General features: G+C 46.1%; 3 protein-coding genes across 5 annotated transcripts in view; all 3 read left to right on the top strand.

Moving 5' to 3' along the window:
* PPP1R16B (protein phosphatase 1 regulatory subunit 16B) overlaps positions 1-12,737 on the top strand; it is a 63,958-nt gene extending 51,221 nt beyond the window's left edge. For both annotated transcript variants that reach the window (XM_064729613.1, XM_064729614.1), the window contains 8 exons: positions 766-911; positions 2,434-2,537; positions 2,791-2,915; positions 4,655-4,780; positions 5,125-5,200; positions 5,566-5,695; positions 6,426-6,594; positions 7,141-12,737. In XM_064729613.1, the coding sequence (XP_064585683.1) occupies positions 766-911; positions 2,434-2,537; positions 2,791-2,915; positions 4,655-4,780; positions 5,125-5,200; positions 5,566-5,695; positions 6,426-6,594; positions 7,141-7,656 (1,392 nt within the window). In that variant the 3' untranslated portion in view covers positions 7,657-12,737. The remainder of the gene's footprint in view (positions 1-765; positions 912-2,433; positions 2,538-2,790; positions 2,916-4,654; positions 4,781-5,124; positions 5,201-5,565; positions 5,696-6,425; positions 6,595-7,140) is intronic.
* Positions 12,738-13,934: 1,197 nt separating this feature from the next.
* On the top strand, positions 13,935-19,604 carry LOC135456110 (protein FAM83D-B-like). The gene is made up of 4 exons (XM_064729771.1): positions 13,935-14,402; positions 17,019-17,186; positions 17,654-17,778; positions 18,517-19,604. The coding sequence occupies exons 1-4, from the start codon at positions 13,953-13,955 to the stop codon at positions 19,469-19,471; spliced, it is 1,698 nt and encodes a 565-aa protein (XP_064585841.1). The 5' UTR covers positions 13,935-13,952; the 3' UTR covers positions 19,472-19,604.
* Positions 19,605-21,280: 1,676 nt separating this feature from the next.
* LOC135456111 (protein FAM83D-B-like) lies at positions 21,281-25,884 on the top strand. Of its 2 annotated transcripts, XM_064729772.1 has the most exons (4): positions 21,283-21,937; positions 22,822-22,989; positions 23,541-23,665; positions 23,887-25,884. In XM_064729772.1, the coding sequence occupies exons 1-4, from the start codon at positions 21,488-21,490 to the stop codon at positions 24,275-24,277; spliced, it is 1,134 nt and encodes a 377-aa protein (XP_064585842.1). In that variant the 5' UTR covers positions 21,283-21,487; the 3' UTR covers positions 24,278-25,884. The 2 variants fall into 2 exon arrangements, with proteins under 2 accessions (XP_064585843.1, XP_064585842.1); XM_064729773.1 differs by lacking the exon at positions 23,887-25,884 and having other exon boundaries at positions 21,281-21,937; positions 22,822-22,895.
* The last annotated feature ends 1,577 nt before the right edge of the window (positions 25,885-27,461 follow it).

Genomic DNA, 27,461 nt, shown 5'->3' with positions numbered 1-27,461 from the left:
TGTTGGAATTCAGCCCCATTAACAGCCTGTACTGTGTGCTGAGCTGTGTGGGTCTGCAGCAATGCACAGACCACAAACAGCCTTCTTGCACAAGAAAAAATATTATTTTAATGTCTTTATCACATGCACATTCATGTCTAAAGGTGAACAAGAGGTGGATCAAAGAGTAAATTTCACCTTCACCAAAGGAAGGAGGTTGGTATAGCCTGCTGGGCTATACTCTAAATGCAGGAAGGAAGCTACTTATTTTCAGGAAGTGAAAAGTGCCCTGCAAAGTGCCCCATAATTCTGGGAATCCAATTTGTGCCTCTCAAGATAACTGTGGTAGGTAGCGTGAGCTCCGGAGAAGACTTTTGCTCATCACATGCCAGTGTGTGGGATTCTCCCTGAGAAAAGGGAATGTCAGCTTGTCAGCTCATCCCTTGGTATGTGGTTCTACTGGTTACATTGAATTTCTGCAGTGTTTGCTCTTGAATATGGAAGACTCAGTGGAATAGAAGCTGTGCACATGTTTGCTGTTATTCCCTGCTGGTTCTGCCAGAATAGGCCCTGGAAAATACCAGTGACCCTTTGGCCTGCCTTTTTGACCTGCTGGTGCTCAATTTGGTGTTAAACCCTGCTGGAGATGCTCCTTGCCAAGCAGTGCAGGATAAAATATATCTCCATGTCCAGGCGCCCTTTATTATTGTACAGCTGAGCAGGTATGAACCCTCATGTTCCCAAAGTTTAGAAAACCCCAATGTTTCCGCATTTCTTCCTCCTCAGTGCTGCATAGACAACTATGAGGACATAGTGAAGCTCCTCCTCAGCCACGGGGCCAACGTCAACGCCAAGGACAACGAGCTGTGGACTCCACTGCATGCAGCAGCCACCTGTGGCCACATCAACCTGGTGAAGATCCTCATCCAGCAGTAGGTGGCTTTTGGTGTCTGTCCTTTCTGTGGGTCTCATTCTGCCCACACCTGTGGATGGAAAATGAGGCTGTTTAGGACCTTGGGAGGTGTCAGCAGTGGTGGTGGTTCCCTGCTTTCAGGCTGCTCATGAGGGTCCTTCCTGCCTGGGGGAGAAGGGAGTGAAGGAGTGTCACAGGCATCTTTTATGAAAAATCCTTTCCTTAGGATTTTTCCACCTGAGAAGCTGGGAGGCCTCAGGAACAAAATGTAAACAATGATTATCTGCTGCTGTGGAATGCAACAGGTGCATCTGTGATTGGTCTCATGTGGTTGTTTCTAATTAATGGCCAATCACAGTGAGCTGGCTCTCTGTCCCAGCCACAAGCCTTTGTTATCATTCTTTCCTTTTCTATTCTTAGCTAGCCTTCTGATAAAATCCTTTCTTCTATTCTTTTAGTATAGTTTTAATATAATATATATCATAAAATAATAAATCAGCCTTCTGAAACATGGAGTCAGATCCTCATCTCTTCCCTCATCCTAAGACCCTTGTGAACACCATCACAAAGGAGGAAGAGCAGAAAGGCTCAGGAGACAACAAAATCCTGGATGACTTGGCTCAGTTTTGTGAAGCTTCTGGAGACTGGGGCAAAATGTGCCCCTTTTTGCCTGTATTCTGGTGTGTCTGTGTGAGTGTCTGTGGAACTGTGATTGCTGGGGGGGTAGAAACAGGAGCAGCCAGCAGGATCTACTCTCAAGCTCCTAGACAGAACTTCAGATCCAGTCAAGCAGCCACTGGTGTAGCAGGGCAGCAGTGTGCTTGTGTCACTCAGACACCTGGGTGAACTTTGTGACCTCTCTCACTGGGTTTTAATTAGTGATCATTAAACTTCCTGCAATATTTGATCCCCAGTGGTGACACAGGGTGCTTGACCAAGTCCCTAAAGCTCAAGTCTTGCCAGCAAGGAGGAAGAAACCAGGTGTGTTTTGAGCTGTTTCATGAGCACCTGTGGTTGTGCCTGTGTGTGGAGGCCTCTCCTCCCTTTCCCAGAGTGCTGGTGCTTTGGGAGTGTTAACCTGCTGCCTGGCACAGCTGTGCCTGCTGCTTCTTCCTCAGGGAGGGAGACTTCTCCCTGTGGTGCTGTCATCTGGGACATAAGCATTGAAAATTTGGCTCTTCTTTGACTGTATAATGAAGGAGAGAAGAGGATGCAGTCAAGCATCCCTTGGAGGATGTTCCCACTTGGGTTAGGAAATTTTTGGAGGTTATAAAAATGGAGCAGATGTGGAACACAGGGTATTACTGACTCAGGAAGGAGGTGTAGTGTGCTGCTTTTCATCCAGTTCTGGAATGAATCTTCTCCACTTACAGCTCCACAGCTTTGCTTCAAATCTTTCTTATCTCATACATACATTGGTGGCATTTGTGCAACTATCAAATCCCAGTTAGTTTTCCCTAAGCATTTATCCCAGAGTTTGGCACTGTCTGCTGCAGGGTGTCTGAGGTCCTTGCTGGTGTAACTCAGTTTTCCCCTTGCAGTGGAGCAGACCTGTTGGCAGTCAATGCAGATGGCAACATGCCATATGACCTCTGTGAAGATGAGCCAACCCTGGATGTCATTGAGACTTGTATGGCCTATCAAGGTAAGGAGGCTGAGTTTATGTAAAATACAGAAATGGGTCAATGGGGTACTAAAAATTACCCTGTTTCTCAGCTCTGATTGGCCTCTGGAGAAAAGCAGAGAGCTGCTCCTGGCATAATTTCTTGGGGCCTGACTTTGGTTATTCTGATTCCTAAAAATCATGAGGGTGAAGGATGTGGGGGTCATATCAAGGATCCTAAATCTTATTTTACTCAACCTTTCCAACTGTCCTGTTTTAACTGGAATTTGAACAGGGATTACCCAGGAAAGGATCAATGAGATGCGAGCTGCTCCAGAGCAGGTCATGATCTGTGACATTCATGACATTCTTGCCACTGGCCAAGACCTGAACAGGACTGATGCCCAAGGTGCTACGCTGGTGAGTGAAACTGCAGAGGCTTCAGTTTTGCTTTCCTTCAGCCCAGGGGTTGTGAAACCTGCCCTGTAGCAGGAGCTACCCAAAATCAACAGGTGCAAGTCACTGAGAGGAGGAGTCCCACAGAGCATTACACATCTGCTGACCTGCAGGGAACTGGGCTTGGAAGGCCTCCCAGTAACCTCTCGCTTCTCATGGGCTGACTGGAATCCTGTGGAGGGGATGTGAGAGCCCTCTGGTTTTACCAGGAGCAGGACCCAGTGCTGCTGGAGATTTCCTGCCTCCTTTCTGCTTTGTGTGGCTCTGGCTCTCACAGAGTTTCACTGTTTGTTCCCCCTGGTGGCACCTGCCCTGGACAGAGGTGGGCACCCAGGACAAGAGTGCAGCACAAAGCAAGCTGGCATCTCATTTGTCTGCACAGGGACCGGGAATTCTGAACTATCCTAGTTCTTTTTACCCCACAAATGTGTCTCCTAAATTGTGTCTTAGAGCAGTCCCAGCTTAGGGAAAGTTCAGTAATGAGGTCATATGTGCTGGGAATTTCATACAACCAGGGTCATTTAATGCTTGGGTTCAGACCTTACTGATTACAGGCACTTGGTTCGTGTGTTTGAGGGCCAGGCCACAGCAGTGCATTCCAGTTTCTTAATCTAAATGTCACCTTCAGCATATACCAGAAGTGTAAGGGAAGGGCAGTCTCCCCTGAAGATAAGCTTGGATGATTGAAGTCTTTATTGCAGCTTATTTTTAACATATTTTCCCCTTTAACAAGGGAACATTTCCTTTAAGATTTAAACAGACCTCTGGGCTCCTCCTTTTGTATCACCCCCAACTGACTCCTTATTAATTCATGTGGCCTCTAGAAAGTGGCATAACATTTATGTAGAAATTAATTGAGTTGCCAAAAAGCATCAGGATTTACTTCCAGATGAAGTTTTAATCCCGTGTGGTGGCATCCTCATGAAAGTTTTTTGAAAAGAAGCTTTGATTCTCTCATTTAGCACAACTGAAGTAGGAGGAGCTCTGAGTGGAGTTAATCCCTTCAGAGCAGTGCATGGGTCAGTGTTTTGCTCAGAGATGCAGCAGCAGACTGCAATTAGGAAAATCTTCAGAGACATGAAGTTGGGGAACTGAAAGAGACCATTATTGATTGTCTCCAAAGTGGTGGCTGTAGTTGGAAGCCAATATCTGAAAAATCATCCTCCCTTAAGTTAAAGTAGCCAAGGTTTAAAATGTTTTTGACTTTCAAATGGTGAAAATGATTACAGTGTGATTGAAAGTGCAATTGCACAGAGAGTCCTGACTAAAGCAGGCTGTAAATTTGATTCAAAAAAATCACATCCACAGTACTTCAGTGGGCAAGAGGAGATGTTCTTCTGGCATAGAGTGGATGATGTTCTGCATTGCAGGCTCATGGTTTGATGGTGCTTTCCCTACAGATTGGGAAGCACTTAAAAGCCCCTGATTTAAAATGTGAATACGTTCTTTTTCTCATCCATATATCGAAGTTATTCTAAGAACTGCTAAGCAATTTCCTCTCCAAACAGAATTACATGCAGGCAATACTGAACTTTAATAACAGGAACAACCTGCTTTTGACCTGGTGCCATCTGCTCAGTGTAAAATGTGCTGCCTGTCCAGCTCTAGGCTCAAACATTATCCAAGAAAATCCCCTGAAACTCGATGTATAAAACCATTTGTGGTCCTTGCAGGCAGCTCATGCTCTGTTCCTTATCTCCTAGCTGCATATAGCTGCAGCCAATGGTTATCTGCATGCAGCTGAAGTGCTTCTTGACCAGGGGGCAAGCCTGGATGTGAAGGACTGGGATGGCTGGGAGCCTCTGCATGCTGCTGCTTTCTGGGGACAGGTAAGGATTTTGCTGTGTCACGTGTGAGGGTGGCATTTCTGCCTGCCTGGACAAACTGTGGAGTACTCTGCAAATGGAATAAACCTGAACTGGGGCTGGGCTCTCTGGACAGCATCAGAGGAGATCCCATGGGCTCCAAAAAGAACTGGTTGCTGAGAAATTTCAGGCAGAGCATGCCAGTGCAAGTGGATGGTGGCATTAGTGTTTAACATCACACATATACCAGAGTTATTTGAGGCAAGCTGAACCCGCCTCTCATCTTATTCCAACCTTTCAGCTTTAGGGAGAAAAGCCTAAATTACCTAAAATACCCCTGTCAACTTGTCTTTCTTTCCATTCTTTAGATGCAGATGGCTGAATTGCTCGTGTCCCATGGGGCTAGTTTGAGTGCCAGGACATCTTTGGATGAGATGCCAATAGGTGAGTTTATGAAGCCTAAAGAAAGAAATGTTTAAGAAATGGCTGTGGAGTCCTCACATGGTGCTTTCAGAAGCATTAACAAAATTTTTTAGGTATCCTTTTAGAATCAAAGTTAAAGTTTCTTTAATTGGGACTGAAGTTTTGAAGCACCTACTTTACTACAGAAAATGCTTATTCCTGCTCATAAAAAGAAGGAAGAAGGCATATCCCAAGTCTTCCTGCTGTGTGTTTTCTCTGTTATCCCTTGTGCTTGGGAGCTGTTGTGTGCAGCCCTAAGACCTGGTGTCTAACTAGGAAGGCACAATTAGTAACGTGGTGTTAAGGAGAATATCTGACAAAGGGCTTGGTCTGTGTGTGTGCCATAGATCTGTGCGAAGAGGAGGAATTCAAAGTTCTGCTTCTGGAGTTGAAGCACAAGCATGATGTGATCATGAAGTCCCAGATGAGGCACAAATCCTCCCTGAGCCGCAGGACCTCCAGCACAGGCAGCCGGGGGTGAGTTCTGCTCTGCCCCGAGGTCACCTGGGCCCCTGGCCTGGCCACCCAGGGGTGTTCTCACCCTGGGGTCAGTGAGAACAACCCCTCTGTCCTTTCTGAATGAAGGGCACTAGCTCTCTTTGGTTGATGAAAGCAGAGCTGCTTTGAAGAGTGGTTTTTTCACTAGGAAGAGGTGCTAATTCTTGGGGGGAAATGGTTTTGTGCTGGTGTGGTTTAACTGCCCAGAGCACAGGACCAAATGGTGAGAATTTACCTTGTTAAAACAGTGAAACTGGTGTTGGAAATCAGTGCTTCAAGTGGATTAACTTGAGCTCTTCAGTGGTATGTCGCATAGCCAAGATGCAGTGCAGAGACACAGTTTGGAGAGGTCTTTGTGAGATGTTTCTGGACACCAAAGCAGTCCTGCACACCACAAAGCTCCCTAAACAGCCCATGGGCCATTTCCTTCCACATTTACTCCACTGCTTGCAGAATAGATCCATAAGGTGACCTGTATGAACTCTAAAACAAATTTGCAGTGCCACTTTAGAGCTCCTTAAAATTCCTCCCACCTTCATTATCCACCCCAGTGCCTTCACTTTGTGTGGGTGCCAGGAAGCTGAATCCACGTTCCATTCCAGAGGGAGAGGCTGTGAGGAGGAGGAGGAGGATGTGAGAAGAGCTACAGGCTGTGAGGAAATGTCATGTCCTGCTCACAGCTTTGATGGCCCTTGTCCCTGTCCCACAGGAAGGTGGTGAGGAGGGCCAGCCTCTCGGACAGGACAAACCTTTACAGGAAGGAGTGTGAGAAGGAGGCCATGGTGTGGCAGCAGCTGGGGGCAGCAGAAGAAGGAAGAAACTCTGCTCTCATTGGAGAAATTGGGGAGACTCGGTCTGACCAGGAGAATACAGACCCTGTAAGGAATCTCTTCTCTTTCATGGGAGCCACTGAGGAGGGCTGGTGGTGCAGCTTCAGTCGCAGTGGGTGGAAGGTGGCTGAAAATTTTCCCCCAGGTGTAGGCAAAAGACCAAATTCTCATTTGGTACAAACTGGGATGTCCCACTCAAGTGGAAAGCCTGTTTTAGATGCACAGCTACATCCATAGTTTTGAGATAAAAATGAACCAGGATACTCCAAAAAAATAGTGTCTGCCTTTCATTCTAAAGCCCACAAGCTGGTAAGCACAAAAGAATGGTAAACTTGCTTTGCAGTGACTTGATTTTAATTAAGTTATTGTCATTTTATGTAGATAAGCATATTATTTTTGTGTACGTGTGAGGCCTTCAGAGTTAAGGTTCCTGTTTGGGAAACAGTTCCTGGTTGGGGCTGACAGCATTAGTGGGGGAATTCAGTGTTTGTCTGGTAGAAAGGCTGAGTGTGAGCAGACTTAGGAGGTTGTCACAGGGATGAACCCTGCTGTGAGGAATGGTAGAAAATGCTGTTTCATGTCTTGTTGTTACAGAACTCAGTGCTGGAGAACTCCTCCCTCCTCCCGGAGCTGGCGAACAAAAGCACCCAGTGTGACACCGAGATCCCTCTGCAGAATGGACTGATGGCATCTGCCAGCCCTTACCAGTACACCTTTTCCAACGGGGACATTTGGAGCATGCACCCTGAGCCTGACAGCAACCCTGGGCACGTTCTGCCCTACAGCAGCCCCGGGCTGCCCGAGGCACCGCAGCTCTGGGGCACCTACAAGGAGCACAACCACCAAACGCTGTCGGAGCTGAAGAGGCAGCGAGCTGCAGCCAAGCTGCTCCAGCACCCCTTCCTCAGCACCCACTTCAGCACTGGCATGGCAGGAGTTGCTGAGAACGAGGCCAAGTCGCACTTAATGGAGTCCAGGACTTCTCCCTACAGCTCCAATGGGACCTCGGTGTATTACACAGTGTCCAGTGGGGATCCGCCCCTCCTGAAATTCAAAGCTCCCATGGAGGAAATGGAAGAGAAGGTGCATGGGTGCTGCAGGATTTCCTAGTCTGGTCTGTGTCTCTCCCCAGAGGACAGGAGATGTGGGTTGGATCTATCAGAGTTTGCATTTCAAAGGGAGAATTTGGTTATGGACATTCTGACTGTGGCAGCCTTGTTCATCTCAAATTGTACTTTGCCCTGCCAATTACTTCCATTGCAGCTGGATGAGTAATGCAGGTGGAGCAAGGCTCTTTGGAGGGATGCACATCAATCTGATGTCAAAAGAGTCTCCTGAGTCTTGCTGTCTGGGGAAGAAGGTATGGAGTGCTGCCTCCCCAATCCTTGGGAAGCCATGAGATGCCTTGGAACAAAGAAAGGATCTGAATTCAAATCTTTGTGTCTGAGCCTCTTGCTGTACGTCACTGAGCAGCTGGAAGGTGACAGATCAGACCTGTGTTGTCACTCTTGGGGGATGCACATATCCAGCCCCCAGAAGAGGTTTGCAAGAGTGGACAGAACTGTTTTCCACACAGCTGGATCCAGCACTTCCTGGGCTGGAGCAACAAGCAAGCACAGATGCTGCACTTAGGAAGTTTGCAAGGTGTTACCTCCTTGCAGTGACAGCTCACCATCACAAACTGTGCTCTGGCTGGCTCCTGTTCTACTCTGTCAGCTCGTCACTGCAGACTGCCATCAGGTTTGGAGCAGAACTTTTCCTGGAACAGGCTTCACTCAATAGGCTTTAAAACTGATGTTGCAATAAAGGGGCCCTGGCAATAGAATTTTACTGCAATAAAATACTGACAAAGGTCTATATTGGGATAAGTAATTTAAAAAACTTATTTGTACTATTTAGACTCTTAATTTGTTAAAACTGAAAAGACTTTTGTTGATCTCACTTTCCTATTGATTCTGTTTGTTTACTCTGTATGCTCAACACAGATAGTAGGGGCAATATGCTTTGTGTTCTGATTTTTTTCTGGATTTCCAGAACCACAGGGCTCAGGAGGGATGGGAAGGAAAGGCTTGCCAACACTAACCCAGGAAGGCCATGAGAGCACTTCTAATCCTGTAGATGTGAACGACACTTGCATGAACCTGCAGTCTTTGGCTGAGAAATAACTGTGACCATTGCTGTGGTAGCTGAACGCTGCAGCAGGACAGGAGATGCTTTGTTCTGAAGCTGTCAGCAGTGGGTAGCAGCTGGCAGAGGAAGGTTTAAATGCCTCTGTGTCTGGGGGAGTTGCCTGACACTTAACAAAGCCTCTGTGCTGTGGAGCAGCTGCAGTGCCAACACTGTCTTGGTGGAGTTCATGTGAGCTCTGACAGACACGGGGTCACCTGGGGGTTTGGCACTGGCTGTGCAGCAGGTTCAGACTTTGTGTACCTGGGGGAGGTGAGAGAAGAGTGTGGGACAGCTCTGAGGAACTGGCCACACTTCACTTGTGTCTCAGAAATGACTGTAAATCTCTAATTCCTCTGCACAGAGGGGCTGTCACACACCTAACTGTTTGCCTGCATGAATATGAGTCTTCTTGGGCAGCTTAAATTCCAAACTCTGAAGACATGAACCCGTTTGGGTCTCTGTAAGCCTCAGTGGATTAAATCCAGCTCACTTAGTTGTGCTTCAGCCAATCAACAGCAAATGCACCTTCCACCCATTTTCCTTTTATCTGGCACCTGTTGGACACCAATATTCCCTTTCACGTGTACTCTCCCTCTGCGGGGATCCTCACAGCCTTAACTTTTTTCTAGGCTATAAAAAATTGACTGAGGCTGCCAGTGACTGTTAAGTGCTATCCTCTGCCCCCCATCAAATCCCCCCATTGTTGGGGCTGGATACATTCCCATGCAGGGCTCTGGGCTCCTCGAGGCAGCAGAGGTGGCTTTGTGTCACCACTGTGCAGGTGACACCTTTGGACCTGGGAGGTACCAGGCTGACAATTCAGTGGTTTGAATTGTAAGATGGAATTCTCTTTCCTCTCCAGTTTCAGGTGCAAACTATAAAGTGGTAGCAGTTGGTGTGGTTCATTTAAAACCCCAGTTCTGCTAAAGGCAGAGCTTGAAGCATCCAGAGAAGTTGGGCTCCCTCCATTGTTAAAACATAAGCTAATTATAGAACTAGGAAATGCTTCTTGTGCTTGACCTTAAGGGATTTTTGAAGTCATTCTCTAGTAGTAAGAGGATGATTTGGTAACTGGAAAGACTTTACTGCATCTGTATGTGGTTAACAGTGGATCTTGTGATTACCTTGAGTAAATTATTCTGGGATAACACCAAGTGTGGCCTGACTATTATAGAACAGGGGAGATGATTCTTTCAGGTGCCTCTCTTCTCCCATGGTGGTGAGATTTGTCTCCTCACATCCATCCTGATGAGATTTCTGAACACAAACAAATTTTGGTGCCGCTATCTACTAGGTTGTGTATGGTGCAAATTCTGGGCCCAGATGTTGCCTTCCCTCCCAGCAAAGGAGGAGTAGGGCCCTTTTCCTTCTTTCTCAAAGCAACTTTGTGCTAGCAAGTCTATTGAACCCTGCCTAATTCCAAGGAAATGAAAAGGAGATCACTGAATGCAATAGTGTAAAGTAGTTTGAGGCTTATTTTCACTGAGAGCTATTAATACATTAAAACTGCAGGAAATCAGTCCATTTTAGATAAACAGCTTTTTGACTTCCACTGGTGTTTCACATAAGTAAAACTCTGAGAACTCATGATCCTAGCTGTGAATCCAGTGGTGTCTGATCATATGTAATCCATTCTTAAGAAGACAGGAGAGTTATTAATGGCAAGAGGCAGTAATGGATAAATCTTGCACGATATATTTCACAGCCCTGCCAAGTATTTACCTGCCACTGGCTTTGGGGTGAAGTTCCACCAGGGTGTGAGCTAGGAGGCTGTTGAAGAATGGCCTGGAATGGGTTCATACTTTTGTGTGGTGACATTTGGGATATGATGGTCACTGCCTGTGCAGCACTGGCAGGGCTGTGGGTTGTAGGTCTGGGATGAGGGATTCTGTAAGGTGGATGATTAACTTGCTTCTGGTGGAGGATTTTGTGGATAAAAACAGACTTTTGGGGGAATAAAAAACACAGATTCTGTACATGGGCATTGTAGCAGCCTACCTCTAGGAAAAACACTTTTCACTGTAAAATTTAGCAGTGTTACAACAATAGTGGGGGTTTGGTATCTGTGTGTTTTAAAGGCCATCCCAGAGGAAAGCTCTGAGGTACAGAGCAGAGGGCACTTGGCTGTTTCATTGGATGTTAATATGGCTGAAAATCTATAAAACCTAGAAATCATGTTGTGACTGGCGTATCTTAGTTTATTAGAGGAGCATTTGAGGTTTTTATGATTTACTGAATGGTTTTAAGATCAATAAATATCTAATTACAGATTCAAGGCCAGATTAGAGTCCCAGTTAAGTTACCAGTGAGCCAAAGGTTGTAGTTGTTCACAGAGACTGTGCAAAGATTTGAGAATGTGAATGTACTGACAGGTCTGTTGCAGGCAGAGCTGCATGAGAATAACCCTTCCTTCTCCTCACATTTTCCTGTGTGCTGAATTTTTACTATTTCCAGTGGTTGATGAGAGCAGCTTTACATTCCATGTTGAAAGAAATTTGTTAGATGGAGAAAAAGGTGTCTTTCAAAACAATGTCTCTACTTTAGTGAGCTCAGCGCTGAAATGTTAGTTAAGGGCTTAAGTCCCATTGCTGGGATCTGTTTGAAATCAGACCTGGATCTGTGTTTCACATACCACATGATGCTATTTCAGCCCACCTGATTTCACTTCTTTGGTGCTCCTGAATCCTAAAACCCTCCCAATTTTGGGAAGAACTGAGTCTAGCTGATGTGATTCTGTGCCATCTTGGAGGTGTGGTTGAAGAACCACCTGGATGAGGAACTCCTGGTAGGGAAGGAGAAGAGCTTGGCGGGGCAATAGCAATAATGACTCAGTGCAATACTCAGTGGAGGCAGTGAATTCTTGAGTTTATTGAGCAGGATCTTATTTCATGGGGTTAAATGACATTACAACTTCTGTCTAGTGTCTTTTTTTTCAGTCTTGGAGCTCTGATTACCCCCATCATCCCTGCTGGAACAAAATCAGTTACCATGGGAAGGGGAATATCCTGAGAAAGCAATAGCACTGGTCTCCAGTGAGCCAGGGGTGAACTGTCTGTCTGTCTGCTGGAGGGTTTCTCCCTACACCTGGGTTATTTCTGTGCCTTATACTTGCTAAAGGTAACTTGTCTCTGGAAGGTTTGTGGTGACCATACAGTTCTTGCTGTCTTTACCTTGGAGACTTTTGCCAGGGAATAACAGTCCAGAGTATGCCAGATTGTGACATTATTATTTGCTCTTTCAATTTCTCTCATGAGCACCACTTCTCTCTTCCTAAATACACAGAAAGGAAATGCACAGGGGCTTCATGTATTTTAACAAATCCCATTGACTGCTTTGGTGTGTCAGTTCTCTACAGGCAGAATCCAGAACATGCTTGCAGCAGCGAGGTCTCACCTCTTACACCAGAACACATTTACATTTTTTGGTTTGTTTTGCCTGTGGCTGTGTGACAGAACAGTTCTCCCTGGTTGTTCTTCACCTTTATTCTGTTTTCATGTTGGCCAAACTGCCAATGGACTTCTCAGTTCCCTCACACAATTCAAGTACCACTGGGCTCTCTGGGCAACATCTGCCATGGCACAGTTATGACCTAGAACATTTTGTTGTATTTCAACCACGGAAGCTGTAGCAGAGGAGACTCTGCTCGAGATACCTGTTCCCAAAGCTACACCAATGCAATGATCTCCACCACAGCTGGAGGGGACACACGGGTTTTTAAACAGTGCAGATGCAGCCTTAGCATTGCCACCACCATGTCTTCAGCCTTTAGATTGCAGTGAGAGGTTGCAGGAGTGTGGATAAGCCTGGTACAGGACAGTAAGAGATGATGGCAAGCCTTCTGCAATAACTCGTAATTCCATTGATCAGTAGTAAAACATGTACAGATAAAACTTGATGAAATGTATTTTATGTGAAGAAAAAAAAATAATGTAAGAACTGTATATTGTATTAGCAGCTTTGTGTATAAAATGGCATTTTGGCAATCAGAGTCTAATATATTTAAAACTTTTTTTAAAAAAGGATATTTGATATTGTATGGAATTGACTTTATTGCTACTGTAAGTATGAAGATGGTTTCTTAACATGTTGAAGCAATGCATAAAATCTTAAACTTTATGTAAAACTCATGCCAAAAGCGTGTTTGACAGTATTAGCACCTGACTCAGTGTCTTTAATAGAGAGATTGAATTTTTTAATTTAAAAATTATATTAAATTTCTTTTAATAATACAAACATGCCACTGAGGGGTTTTTTGTTTGGTTGGTTGGTTGATTGGTTAGTTGGTTGGTTGGTTTGTTGGTTTATATTGGTTTGAGTTTTGGCACTCTGTTAAATATCTCTGCCTCTCAGCTGTCTACAGCTAGGAGGGATCCAGAAGAGGAAATCTAGACAGGGGTGGGTGTAACTTTTTATTTCAAACGCAGAGCTCAGGAAGCGTTTGGACAATGCTCTCAGGGCCATGGTGGCATTCTTGATGCTACCCTGTTCATGGCCAGAAATTGGACTTTAATGAGGCTTGGGGAGCCCTTCCAGCACAGAATATTCTGTGATTCTGTGAAGTGGCAGCAGTTGGAGCTGGAGACAAGCAGGACAGACAGCCAAAGCTGTGCCTGCCTTCCGTGGGAGCGTTCAAGGCTTTAGCTCCAGCATTTGTTAGCACGCATCTGTAAGAGCACAGAGGGGCTTGATTCTGTTCAGGGCAAAAACTCCGCGATCTCTGCCGGTCCCCTGAAGGGCAGCAGGTCTCGGGCAGGGCTGTCCCCAGGCGGGAGCTCCATTGAAGGGCAGCGGGGCTCAGGGCAGGGTTAGGGTTAGGCGGGAGCTCCATTGAAGGGCAGCGGGGCTCGGGTAGGGCTGTCCCGGCTCCATGGAAGGGCAGCTGGGCTGACCCCGGCCGGGATCTCCATGGAAGGGCAGCAGGGCCGTCCCCGGCCGGGAGCTCCTTTAAAGGGCAGGAGGGCTCTGGCAGAGCTGTTCCGGTTCCATTGCAGGGCTGCAGGGCTCTCCCCAGCCGGGATCTCCATGGAAGGGCAGCAGGGCCGTCCCGGCTCCATGGAAGGATAGCAGGGCTGTCCCAGCCGGGATCTCCGTCCCGGTCCCGCCCGGCGGAGGCGGTGCCCTCCTGCCGGAGCCAACGGCGGCGCGGGGCGGGGAAGGCTCCTCCAGCGGCGGCCGCGCTGTTTGGATTCAAACTCTGCACAGAGCGATCCCGGCGGGCTCGGAGCCGCGCTCCGGCCATGGCCAACGCGTCGCAGTGCCTGGAGGAGGGCTCGGGGCGCTGGCCGCCGCCGGCCGGGCCGTACAGCGAGGCGCAGCGGCTGGCGCTGGAGGAGCTGGTGGCGGGCGGCCCCGAGGCGCTGCGCGCTTTCCTGCGGCGGGAGCAGCTGCCGCCCTTCCTGTCGGAGCCCGAGGTGCAGGACATCGCTCGGGCCGCGCTGCCGCCCGCCGCGGGCCCGGAGCCGGCGGCCGAGCCGTCGGCCGGAGCCTCGCTGGACGCCTCGTCGCTCACCTACTTCCCCGAGCGCTCGGAGCTGGAGCCGCCCGCGCTGGAGCTGGGCTGGCCGGGCTTCGCCAGCGGCGCCTTCCGCGGGCTCACGCGGGTGGAGGCGCATTTCCAGCCCGGCTGCGGGGACAGCATCTACGGCTGCAAGGAGGCGGTGCGGCGCCAGATCCGCTCCGCCCGGCAGGTCAGTGAGTGCCCGAGGAGCTCCCTTCCTTGCCCTGCCCTGCTCTGGGCCCCTCTCCCCTTGGTCTGCGAGCGCATCAAGAATCGGCACCGCTGCCCGTCGCCATGGGACACCGAGCAAAGCCTAGTGGCTTTAAAGCCCTTGTCGAGCAGACAGTGTCATTAAGGAGGGCAACCTCGAAAATGCAGAAAAAGTGGCACTCTGCTGCTTCTGCACCTCCCTTTCCCGGATGCTCTGGGTGATGCGCCGAGAGCTCCCCGTCCCGCAGCGCTGCTGCCGTGGCCAGCACAGCCACTGGATCCAGCTGAGCCTGCTTTCACTGGGAGCAGAAGTTCTCCTGTTCAGGATTCCACACTGATGTTTTCTGCGAGGCAGGTGCGCTTGCAGAAACATCCTACTGCCCTTTAAAGGGTGTGACACAGAATAAGCCTCTTCTATAAGAGAAGGTTACCTATAGATATAACACTGTGATTGTATTTTCCCTCCTTAGCTCACTAAGTGACCTACAGAACTGCTTTTGACAGGACTTTCTCCCTACAGGAGTGAACGCTTTTTTTCTGATGCACAGTATGGCTTGAAAACCACGTGGCGTATGAATTTGTAACTGTTCCCTGTAGCTCATTACATTCCCGGAGTTTATAGCCTCCAACAGTAATCCCAGCTGGGAACCACCCTTCTCCTTAGCAGCCATTCCATTGGCTCAGCTAGAATTTAAATGTGTAGCTTCCTTTTTGGGTGGCCAGATGAAGCAACCCCTGTCTCTTTGTGTAACGTGCACGGCACACACCCTGAATCAACAACCGAGCTCAGTCTCTACTCCCTTGCGAGGGCAGGAGCTTAGGGAGTGTGTGAGGATGACATGAACGACGGGCTCCTTGCCAGAAACGGTCCCAGAGGAAGCTCTGTTCTCAAACAATCCCTACAGGTATATGAGACCAGTCCGGCAACTCGAGTAAACACCATAAAGGCATTTATTCCCCTCAAAAGCAGTACTGGTTTGTAATATTGCTCTTGCAGCATCCTGTCAAACACCTTCCCTCACTGAGCCAAGAGCAAGGCAAGCTGCTCTTGCCCCGTTTGTGGCTGTGCCTGATCCAGGGAGAATTTTTGTGGACATAAATGGGCATTTTTGACACACTAAGATTTACTGAATGTCAGATTCTGTGTGATACTTCTCAATAATTTCTGAGTTCCTCAAGTTAATGTGAAGACTGGGAAAAGTTCAGATGCTGCATAATTTCATTCTTAATTAATGCACTCAAATGCAGTTAGTTCAAGTGACTGCTGTGATCTTGTCCTTGCTATCCTGAATGGATGAGTAGAGAAAAGGTTTTTCTCTCTTTCCTCTAAACGTTTTTGGCAAAACTGTGTTTCTTTTTCAGCTGCTAATTCTGGGACTAGAACTCATACGTGCTGTGAATTGAGCTGTCATATGAAGGCATCAGTGTTCCCAAGGATTTAGTGTGAATTGTTTTTAGTGTGAATTGTTTTGTGTTTTGGGGTGGTTTTCTTACTTGTCTGGTCTTGTCAAAAGCATCTTATTGGTTTTTAATCTTCTTCAACGCTTTGACAAGTGATTGGGTGGCGAGAAACTCAGGACACACGCAAGAAGCACCAACATAAACTCAGGACACACGCAAGAAGCACCAACATAAAGTAACTTTATCTAGAAATACCCATGTGCTTGTGCATGTTACATGTCAGAACTCAGCCAAACAGCACCAGTCCCTTAGGGAGCAGGACAGAGGTGGGAATGCAGAGCTCAGCCTGTTCCTGTGGGAAAGGTTTCCTGTGAGTACAGGCTGTGCCACACACAGAGCAGCTCTGTTGCGTGCTTATACACCTTGGGTGTGCTGCAGCAGCCTCCATCTGATAAGGGCAGGTGCCAGGTACCCACAGTGGTTGTGTTCTCATTGTTCTTTATGCTGGTTTAATAGAAAAGTGGAAAATTCAGTCATAAAGTGGAATTTTTTATGCCTTTGTGTCCCTACACAGAAGTGGTCTGGAAGGGTAAGAACTCAAGCACCAAATCAGTGTAGTGTGTGAGGTGGCTCTGAATTAGCTGGAGAGATGGTTCATACATGTGATATTCCCATTTTAGGATTTGCCTTTTTGAAAGAAGGGTTGGGTGAGTGATTTCCTGTAAAGGTAAGGGATAGAAACTCTGTAACAATATAGAAACCAGGAAGATTCTGGAGATCAGCTGGGGTTTGTGAGCTCTGACAGCAGGGAGGCCATTCGAGCTAATTCTCCTGTAGCTGCTTGAAACACTGGGAGAACAGGTGTGGAGATGGTTTGTCTGGAGTCCAGATTCTGCTGTGACAGCTTCCCCAGTCTGGCCACACTACAGAGGATTGTGTAGGAAAGGAGGATGTGAAAGTGTACAAAAGCAGCAGACAGAGGAAAAACCTCTTCAGTCCTTTGCATGCTGAGGCACAATGAATTTACAGGAGTGTTGTGGGAATATAGAAATCTTTTAGAGCTTGCCAGAGTGTGTACAGGAGGACAAGGAAATGCATGAGGCCCTGATGATAACAGCATGAGAAAATGGCTGAGGAAGGCAGTGGTCTTGTGTAAAATAAGTCTCTTGAGCAAGTAGTGTGGCTTTCCTTGCAGGTGATTGCCCTTGTGATGGATTCCTTCACAGACATTGAGATCTTCAGTGACCTTCAGGATGCCTATAACAACCGTCAAGTGCCTGTCTACATCCTTCTTGACCAGGACTTTGTACCCCATTTCTTGGAAATGTGCAACAATTTGGGAGTTTGTCCTGAGCAGGAAAGTGTAAGTACTGAATTGGGGTCGGTGTGGTTTGTTTTTATTTTTGTGGTACAGTTTATGCAAATCAAAGAAACCTTTCTATAAAGCATCAGACTGCTTTGAAAGGCTAAAGCAACCTGTCTGTTGTTCATATGTACGAGCTACAACCATGATGTGCATCAGCCCCATGTGCTGTGTGCACTGGGATCCCTGTCCTGAGGATGCAGCAATTTTCAGGGATTTAATTTTGCAATGTTTAAATAGCTTTATTCTTTGGCTCAAGGAACTGCTTGCTAAGCAAAACAGAAACGTGGGAAGCTGAAGGGTGGCACAGCTCTGGTACCATCTGCTTTCTTTCCTAATACTTTCTTTTAAGAGGGTTTGGAGCTTCCATACTGTTCTTAGCTGCTTTTAATTAAAATTGCTAATCAAAAGTTTTCCGAAGTTAACTTAAATTTGACATCACTTTTTCCCTTTCTTTTTTGTACCAGATGATGAGAGTTCGAAGTCTCACAGGGAGCACATACTACATGAGGTCAGGTGTCAAAATTGTTGGGAAAGCCAAGGAGAAGTTCATGTTAATTGATGGCATTAGAGTGGCAACAGGCTCCTACAGGCAAGTATTGGGGTCTGCTGGTGCCCAGAGAAGCTGTAGAAATGGGGATTTGCTGCAAAAGATGTATTAACTTTGCTGTTTGCCCTGTGTTAATGAGTGCCAATGGCACATGGACTAGCTGAGTCCAAGTGGGGCTGACACAAATCTGAAAACACCTTTGGAAAACTGGTTTACTCAGCTTGTTGCTAGCAGAGAGCTTGGCCATGGCTAAATAGAGTTCTTCCTGCAGAAATGAATAGTCTATTGACTTCTTACCTTATTGTCACAGACATATTTTATGAAAAATCCTTTCCTTAGGATCTTTCCTCCTGAGAAGCTGGGAGGCTTCAGGAACAAAATGTAAACAATGGTTATCTGCTGCTGTGGAATGCAACAGGTGGATCTGTGATTGGTCTCATGTGGTTGTTTCTAATTAATGGGCAATCACAGTCAGCTCGCTCAGACTCTGTCCGAGCCACAAACCTTTGTTATCATTCTTTCCTTTTCTATTCTTAGCCAGCCTCCTGATGAAATCCTTTCTTCTATTCTTTTAGTATAGTTTTAATGTAATATATATAATAAAATAATAAATCAGCCTTCTGAAACCTGGAGTCAGATCCTCCTCTCTTCCCTCATCCTCAGACCCCTGTGAACATCGTCACACCTTATCTTCATTTTTTAAGCTGAGTCTTGCTGTCCGTAGCTGTATTGTTGAAATGCACTGGAGATTAACTGTGAGTCTTGGTTTGTTTTCAACAGTTTCACGTGGTCTGATGGGAAGCTGAACAGCAGCAACTTGCTGGTGTTGTCAGGCCAAGTGGTGGAACACTTTGACCTCCAGTTCAGGATTCTTTATGCCCGGTCGCTGCCCATCAGCCCAAAGCGACCGTCCAGCTGCAGGAACAGTGGCATGTTTGATCACCTGCTGACCAGAACAGAATCCTCCAAAGAATATACTGTGGAAGGCAACTTGAGAGCAGAATTTGCCAGACTGTCTAGCACACCAAAGAAATTGCTGGAAAAAGGAGATCAAACTGAATATACTCCTGCAGGAAAACTTTGTAACCTGCAGCTTTCTTGCCTGTGTGAAGAGGAGTTGTTCAGCAATCAAGTGGGCACAGTGGAACAGAGAAGTGCATCAACTCAAACTGGTCCTTGGGAAGAGATGGCAGCTGTGACCAAATGCAATGCAGCCACTCAGGCCAGCACTGCCACAGCAGACAGTAGCACTCAGGCTTCTGTCACGGCCAGAGTGACAGGCACTCAGACATCCATTTTGCTGAAGACTGCAGTGACACAGACAAAGGAAGAGGAGGGCACAGAAACACCCCTCCTTCCCAGAAAGTTTTCAAGAGAAGAGTATTTTCTGCCTGCAAAGGCCACATCCAGTTCTAGTCTGCAATCCTTGTCTTCATCATCATCCCAGTGCTCTCTTGCGAGCTCTACAGGCTCAATATCCTCTCTCCGCTCCTTTGACTATTCCAGTAGTCACAGGGCACAATATTTCCAAAAACTGCACAAAGAGAGGCAGTTCCACTACTCGACCATCAGGTCGAAGCTGAGCCACATGGTGGCCATCCTGTCCCGGCGGGGCCGTGTCCCTGCCAGCTACCTGAGCCAGGTCCATGCCGGGGCCAGCCTGAAGCAGCGGCGCGACATCAGCGCCAGCCTGCACAGCCTGCGCCACGCCTCGCTCTACTCCCTCAATAAATGATCCTGCCCTGACCACTCACCACAAAAACCCAGGCTCAAGTTGCTGTCACTTTGTTCCGAAAGATTCTTCCACTTCCGTCCAGCACTTTTATTTCTTCTTTATTACTTTTTTAACACTTTTTTAATATGCCACTCTCCAGCACTTTGTTTTTATCCTATGCAATGTAAGTGATGAAAAAGAGACATTATGTAGTAACAACTTAGAGGTTCCTCTTGTTTGCATTAGTGGTGAAGATAATTTTAATTTTGCGTATTTAACCTCAAAAGTGAACTTGTTACTGCTTTCCAAGATTGCTAATGCCTTACTTTTAATTTATGTAAACTTGGAAAAATCTGTCACACTGAACTTGCTCAGAATAGCTATGGAGATCTATCCTAAATCAAGAAATTATATTATATCAAGGAATTATCAATCTTTTTTTCCAATACTGACTTTTATTTCTACTTTATCTTTGACGGGAGAGGAATCAGCTTTTACAAAGAGCCATAAAGCTGATTTTACTTTTAACTTCTGTGACATATATGTTACTCTTCCACTAAAGTTGCAAAGAGTGTTGAAACAGTTGCAGGTTATCTTCAACTGTATTATATTTCCTTTGTTTATGCCGTCTGAAATAGAATGAGCTAACTAGCCCTTTAGTGTCATCATGCTCTGCTGCCTTTGTTTAGAGATATATAAATATATATATGTGTGTGTGTGTGTGTTTCCCTCTTTGCAGGGGTCTCCAAGGTGAGACAATCACTGAGGGCAAGTGACAAAGCCCCTGTTCAAAAGTAAACTGACAAATGCACTACAGAATGTTATGGGTTATGAGGGTAATGTTAATTTACAAGTTACTGTAGGAGTTAAATAAACATATTTCTCTTTTTAACTGTGCTGTCTGAAATACCCTTTCCTGCTCTATCATTTTTCTACTACTAACTCAGTTTGAGGAGCTAAAGTGCCACTCTAGTTTTTGAAGATACTTCCAATATTGAGTGGACCTGAGGTTTGGTTGTTTTGCAAAGCCTTTACCTGGCTGTTTGCAGATTTCTGTGCATGTCTGTGCTTGCTGGATCTCTTACCTGAGCAGTGTGTGCAGTCTCTCCTTGAGATCTGGCCTGTTTTTCTTTAGACCTGCATCTCAGTACTTCAGTGACCAACCACACTGAATTCTGCCAAATCAAACCAGAGTCTGAGTTATGTATTTTTTAATTTAGGGCATGTGTGTCCAGTAGATGGCACATTTCAGCTGTTGGCTTGAATACTGAATGAATGAATAGAAATATCCATAACTCAAAAAGGCTGCTCAAAAAAGTGTTGAGAGTAACTAACTTTGGCATTTTTGTCTGAAATCTCTAAGAACAACAAGGCTTAGCTACTTTTATTACTTCGATTTCTAAGCAGCCACTCCTTCACTAAAGCTGGAGGTGGGGAAAAAAGTTATGTCTGCACCTGTTCAAAACGATAAGGTATTTATGGCTTGATTTGTGGATCTGGGACACTGGCACCAAACCAAGCTGCAGGGAGGTATCCAAGATTACACCTTCAAAGCCAATATCGAGTTGTATTTTTAAGAGCCCAAGTCCTGCAGTTCTTGAATGTATGTAAAATTACCCTGTTTGTTCTACGTGCTTTTAAACTTTATTATACCGTGCTGCTGTTAAAGTACTCTAACAGGAACAAGAAACAGTTTACAAATAAACTCCTTTTTGCCTTGGGGGCTTTCACCTGATCATCGCTGAGCTTTGCTTTCTGTTTATTTGGCATTTTAAATCGGGGTCACTAAGTCACTTCATCGCCGCTTGGTCCTTTCCGGCTGGAGCCATTTACCCTCTCCAGCTTTTGCAGCAGCCTTTTGATGCGGGCTGGGCAGCAGCACCAGGGCTGGGCTGATCTTCCTCCTTCGAGGCTGGCGCTTCCCTGGGCGTGGGGAAGGCTGCGGGCTGTGCCACCCGTGACTGTGCCGTGGGCGAGCGGAGCCGGGCGGGGAAGGAGCGCTATAAAGAGCCGGGGCAGCGGAGCCGCGCTCCGGCCATGGCCAACGCGTCGCAGTGCCTGGAGGAGGGCTCGGGGCGCTGGCCGCCGCCGGCCGGGCCGTACAGCGAGGCGCAGCGGCTGGCGCTGGAGGAGCTGGTGGCGGGCGGCCCCGAGGCGCTGCGCGCTTTCCTGCGGCGGGAGCAGCTGCCGCCCTTCCTGTCGGAGCCCGAGGTGCAGGACATCGCTCGGGCCGCGCTGCCGCCCGCCGCGGGCCCGGAGCCGGCGGCCGAGCCGTCGGCCGGAGCCTCGCTGGACGCCTCGTCGCTCACCTACTTCCCCGAGCGCTCGGAGCTGGAGCCGCCCGCGCTGGAGCTGGGCTGGCCGGGCTTCGCCAGCGGCGCCTTCCGCGGGCTCACGCGGGTGGAGGCGCATTTCCAGCCCGGCTGCGGGGACAGCATCTACGGCTGCAAGGAGGCGGTGCGGCGCCAGATCCGCTCCGCCCGGCAGGTCAGTGAGCGAGTGAGTGAGGGACTGACTGACTGACTGCCCGCGGAGCGCCCGCTCCCGCTGTGCGGCTTCCCGGGGCCGCCTCGTCCTTCCCCGCTTTATCTTACTTACATACCCTTCCGTTTTAAATTACTCTGCTGTTTCCTATTGCTTTATGTCTTTTCCACCATCTTTTGTAGTTGTTTTTTAATCAGGTTCATAATTTGCCAGCTTTCCCCCCGCTTTCTTCTGAATGGGCTCTCTGGGTGCCGCTGAGTTCTCTCGGATTTGGCACCCGGAGTGCCCATTCCCAGCTCTCTGAAAGAGCCATCGCTTCCCCATCCTACAGAGGATCCACGGCAAATCCTGGGGTTCAGTCTATGGGGGAGGTCTGCAGGGGTAGGAGCTGGCTCTCAAGGGATGTTTTATTCAGGTCTTGACTTGAAATATGAGAATCTGAATAGTAAGGTGAAGATGAACCTCACTTTTATCTTCATCAGAGACATAATATAAAGAGCAGTCAGACACTGGTCGTTTTGGGTTTTCTTGCTGTTTCTTTTTATATTTGAAAAGTTGGGAAAACTGTAGTATTGGAAGTAAGCTCAACTTTTTCTTCTGGCAATGCTTTTGAGGAAAAGACATCTGCTCTTTTGAAAAAAGAAAAAAAAATACCTCTCCTGCTTAGGAAGAGATCAAATTTGCCTAATATAGGGCAAAACCAAGCTTCTAGTTCTATCTCAGGATGAGGAAGAATACTCTTTATCACAGAAGACTGTACCATGTTCCATAACCACCTGAAAAAAAGGCAGGGGGGAGTTTTAATTTGAAACTCAAATTTCTCATGTGCTATCTCCTTTGCAGTGCTGTGGAAACAGCCTAATGGTTTCTTCTGAAACTCTTTTCAGATGATTGCCCTGGTTATGGACTTCTTCACAGACACTGATATCTTCACAGACCTCTTGGAAGCCTGTAGCCAACGGCAAGTTAAAGTGTATATCCTTCTAGATCAGTCTTCATTTTCCCACTTTCTAAAAATGTGCAAGGATCTGGGAGTTGATCTTGAGCAGGAAAAGGTGAGCCTTGTCATATTTATAGGGGTAGGGAACTGATCATCTTATGGCTGTAATCTTTAAGCTGTGAAGAAATTATTATACTTGCTGCTACAACTTAAAATGGGTGTTATGTAGCTCCAGCTCTATCTTGGAAGATTTAACTATTCCTACATAAGATAGTAATTAATAGAAAATCTGAAACCTTTGTAATTGGATGTTACAGCTGCTTTCTGAGAACAAATACTAATTGAAAATTCAAGGAAATGCTGGAGGAATGTCCAGTTCCTAGAGCATGACTGGAGTTGCTTGGGCATGTCAAGACTTTGAAGGCTAAGGGAGAAGCAGGTTCTCAGGAATTTGGATCCTGATGATTAGGTGACAGGAATTTTCACAGTCAGTTTATGGGTTTGCCCCTTAATGTCACCTCTTTGGCCATTAAATGCTCACTTTTTTCCCTGTGGGTGGCTCTTGTGCCAGTGCACAGTTCATCAGGGATGGTTGTTGCTGTGTTACTCCTTTAATGCAATAATTGAAATTTGCAGTGCACCTGACTCTTGCTGTGTCATTAACAGCTGATGAGAGTTCGGATTATCACGGGGAGCACCTACTGCACCAGGTCAGGCACCAAAATCATTGGAAAAGTCCGAGAAAAGTTCATGTTGATTGATGGCATTAGAGTGACCACAGGCTCCTACAGGCAAGTGCAATTTCTTTTTCTTGCTTTACATGATTTCTCTGCATAGAAAGGAAAACTGATCAGATTTTATGACCAACATTTATCCTTAAAAGAGCCCACTGCTCATCAGTTGGGTTGTAAAAACAACATAACTAAATGTGGTGAAGGGGAATTTCCAGTGAATACTTTCTTTACTGATTATTTTGAATTAACTCATCATTTTCTCCCTCTTCCTTTGCTAGTTTTACATGGACAGATGGGAAGCTGAACAGCAGTAACATTTTGATCCTGTCAGGCCCAGCAGTTGCACACTTTGACCTGGAATTTCGGATTCTTCATTCACGGTCAAAGCCTATCAACCTCAAAGAGTTTTCCAGCTGCAAGAAGAACAGGGTGTGGGACCAGCTGTTCAGGATAACAGTGGCTTCCAGAGACATGACCAGGGAACACTTCCTGAGAATGGAATTTTTGTATCTGAGAGCATTTGTGGGAGAGCTGAAGAGGAAGAGGAGCTGGCTGCACGCCTCCAGGGAGGCAGTGTACAGCCCAAATAACACGCTGCACACCTCTCCCCCGCTGACTAAGAGGAATGGCTCCCTGGTTATGAGGCCACACTGGATCATAGAGAGATGAACTGCATGTCCATGCAGAGCAAGCAGCAGAAACTCAGGAATCACGTCTGTCCATCCCTGCCCAGCACTGTCCTGCAGTGTGTTTGTGAGGGCAGCTGGGAAAGAAACCTCAGACTGACAGAAAGTGAAACTGGAATTGTGGCTTTGTTTGAAGAATACTATACAGCCATTATTGACTTCTACTATTCTGTTAAATTTTCATTTCTCAACCTGTTCATGCATGTTTTAAGCTGATGGGTTGGCAGTGTTATAGCTCAGTAGCTCAACCCTTTTCTGTTTTATGTTAAGAAGTCTAGGTATTGAAATTCATTGCTTGAAAGTCTGTTCCAAGATGAAAGCAGGCTCTGAAATCAGCCTTGGTCTTGTAGAAACTCTCCACCAACTGGTTCATGACACAAACCAGGAGTAATCCTAATCTAGAAGCCAGTAGGTCAGTACCACACTATTACTTGTCAAATGTTACATTTTCTTCACACAAAGCTATGCTGGCAGGCAGAATGAGCTAATGTGTCAGCAAACAAGGCTTTAGTGGGACTGAATTTCAAATGGCCTTTGTATTAGACTGGTTGGATTGCTGGACATCATGAAATAAATGTGTGAGGGATAATATTCTAAAGGACCCCCCATGTTTGTAGGAGAGCCAAATGAGACCAATTCCTTGGCATTACCAGACAGACTTTTTGTTATCTTTGTGGCTGCTGCTGCTGTCTGGTTGTGTGGGAAAAGCTGAGTATATCTGAAATCTATGAAGCTGCTGCCTCTTCACAGAAGTCCTAATTTCACCAGAAATGCAATGACACAGAAGTCAGTGACAGAACCATTTTTAAGGTCTCTTGGAAACTCAATTTTTTAATCCATTCATTTCTTGAGGGAAAACAATCACCCTCAAATGAATAAGCTATCTTCCCAAACAGCTGCACATTGAGGCACTGAAGTTCCAGCAGCCTGCCAGTGCAGATACTCATTAGCCAAAACAAAGGTTTATCATTTCTTAATTGTTCTTGTGGCTCTTCTACTGCAAAATACTCAGATATGTGCTTGTGTGAGTGTCTTGTGGGTTCTGGGCTTCAGAGGGGAAGGTTAAAACTTGGCAGAGGAATTGCAGCTAAACAGCAGCAAGGTGACATTAAACTGGACAGATGGAGCTTGCAGAAATGTACATTGCAAAAATGTACATTGCAAAAATGTACTGATTAGTATGCAGCTAATCTGGGCCCTCTTTCTTCTGCTCTGACAATCATGGAAATGTAATCATTCAGGCTCTCCTAATCTGTAAATATTCAATAGTTCATAGCTTTGCACTATTAACTTCCATCCAGATGTAAAGAAGTTTAAAATATGTATTTTTATTCTTTGCTATATTTTCCATAAAGGCAAACCCGATACAATGTTGGACTCTATGCAAAATACTCTTTGTGCAGTCTTGATTTCATAATAATTATCTGTATATATTTTCTCAAGCATAACTTCTCCACTTTGCTATTCATCTCTTTAATAGGCAGCTCTTTCCATGTGGGATTTTTTCTCAATGATTACTAATATATTGATGATACAAAATACTGTGAGTTGTGTTTATTTTTGATAGTGTGGACTTAATATCAAAAGTGCATTGAAACATATACTTAGAACTTTAAAGAACATCATAATTATAACTTAATAACCTCTTTTACATGTGGTTACTCAGCATAACAAGTGACCAGGGAGGCAGAGTGTTGTGAGGTACAGTTTGTGTTAATCACCATAACTGCACTGCTGGCGTGGGAAGTTATAAGAATGTATGATGTGATTAGATTTTTACTTTCCCATAAGCATGAATATATGACAGTATTACTAAACTTACTAGAAACAGTTTGGGCTTTCTATTTTTTATATTTCCTTTAGCTTCTACTTAATTAACTCAAAGCCTACGTTAAGTTTGATTCAATAGTAACTTCCATGGGCTTTCACGGGTTTGTTTGTGGTTTAAACAGGCTGTAAGCAGCCTGTGGTGGGGCACAGCTGTATCTATTCACTATTTGTGTGATAATTTTCTTTCTTGTCCTTCAGCTGCCTGGTGTAAAGCGCAGCAGCTGTGGAGGCATCCTTCACTGGAGAAGGAATCAGCTCTAATTAATTAATTAATGAGCGCAGGGACTTGAGGGCAGTGATCTTCTGACCCTGTTAAATGCTCCCCCAGGTGAACACAGAAGGTAATGGGTTGGAAATGATATTAAAGCTGATCTCATCCCAACCCTTGCCATGAACAGGGACACATTTCACTATCCCAGGTTGCTCCAAGCCCTGTCCAACCTGGCCTTGGATGCTTCCAGGGATTCAGGGGCAGCCCCAGCTTCTGTGCCAGGGAATAAGGTGCAAACCTGATCACTGTTCCTCAGCCAGGCACTGCCTAGCCACCCACCTGCACTGCAGTTTGCTGGGCAGTAGGTGTTATTCAGTGCTGACAGGAACTTTGGTGTCTCTTGGCTGCAGATCTTTGCCTTGTGAAGGAAGAAAGGCAGAGGGAATGTGAAAAACGCAATTCACTTGTTTTTTAAAATTTTAAAAGTTTAATTGTAATAAAATTATAAAAATAGTAATACAATTCAAGTAATAATAATTTGGGCAATTTGGATTAGGACAATATGAGACAATAGAAACAAAGAGTTACGGATGTCTGGATACCTTTTTCTGGGCAGCATAAGCCCGAAAAAGGCCACACGTTAACAGAGGATTAACCCTTAAAGCAACAGCCTGTTGCATATTCATACACCTCATCCACGATGCATAAATTCCATTCAAATACAGGATTCTGTGTGCTCAGTGTCAGCTGCTTCCTCTGAATCCTGACAGTGCCCTCAGGGCTGAGTGAGGCAGGAAGAAGTTTGTTTCTCCTGATAATTGAGCAACAAATTCTCTTCCTCTGAAAGATTTAGGTGTCCTGTGGCTGCTATCTCAGTGCGAGTCCCTTCTTTAGGGAAAAAAGTATCCTACATAGCATAGTTTCTATTTTAACATTTTGTTACAACCTAAAACTATATTTAACCCACTACTTAAGGGAATTAACACAGCATAACTTTCTAACACAACACACATAATATTCATTTTAATATTTGCGAAAAGCCAATCATAAAATACACATTTTTCACAGAAAGAAGGTTTTCACAGATCTGCCATGGGCCGAAACCTTCCGGCCCCACGCGTCAGGG

Source organism: Zonotrichia leucophrys, chromosome 20 (assembly GCF_028769735.1).
Source record: "Zonotrichia leucophrys gambelii isolate GWCS_2022_RI chromosome 20, RI_Zleu_2.0, whole genome shotgun sequence".
Classification (NCBI taxonomy): Eukaryota; Metazoa; Chordata; class Aves; order Passeriformes; family Passerellidae; genus Zonotrichia; species Zonotrichia leucophrys.
The sequence above is the reverse complement of the archived record's forward strand: the minus strand, read 5'-3'. Positions and strand labels throughout refer to the sequence as shown.

Coding starts and splice junctions, on each gene's coding strand:
- LOC135456111 (XM_064729772.1), top strand. CDS start 21,488: ATGGCCAACGCGTCGCAGTGCCTGGAGGAGGGCTCGGGGCGCTGGCCG. Junction 21,938..22,821: donor AGATCCGCTCCGCCCGGCAG/GTCAGTGAGCGA, acceptor AACTCTTTTCAG/ATGATTGCCCTGGTTATGGA. Junction 22,990..23,540: donor TTGATCTTGAGCAGGAAAAG/GTGAGCCTTGTC, acceptor TGTCATTAACAG/CTGATGAGAGTTCGGATTAT.
- LOC135456110 (XM_064729771.1), top strand. CDS start 13,953: ATGGCCAACGCGTCGCAGTGCCTGGAGGAGGGCTCGGGGCGCTGGCCG. Junction 17,187..17,653: donor TTTGTCCTGAGCAGGAAAGT/GTAAGTACTGAA, acceptor TTTTTGTACCAG/ATGATGAGAGTTCGAAGTCT. Junction 17,779..18,516: donor GTGGCAACAGGCTCCTACAG/GCAAGTATTGGG, acceptor TGTTTTCAACAG/TTTCACGTGGTCTGATGGGA.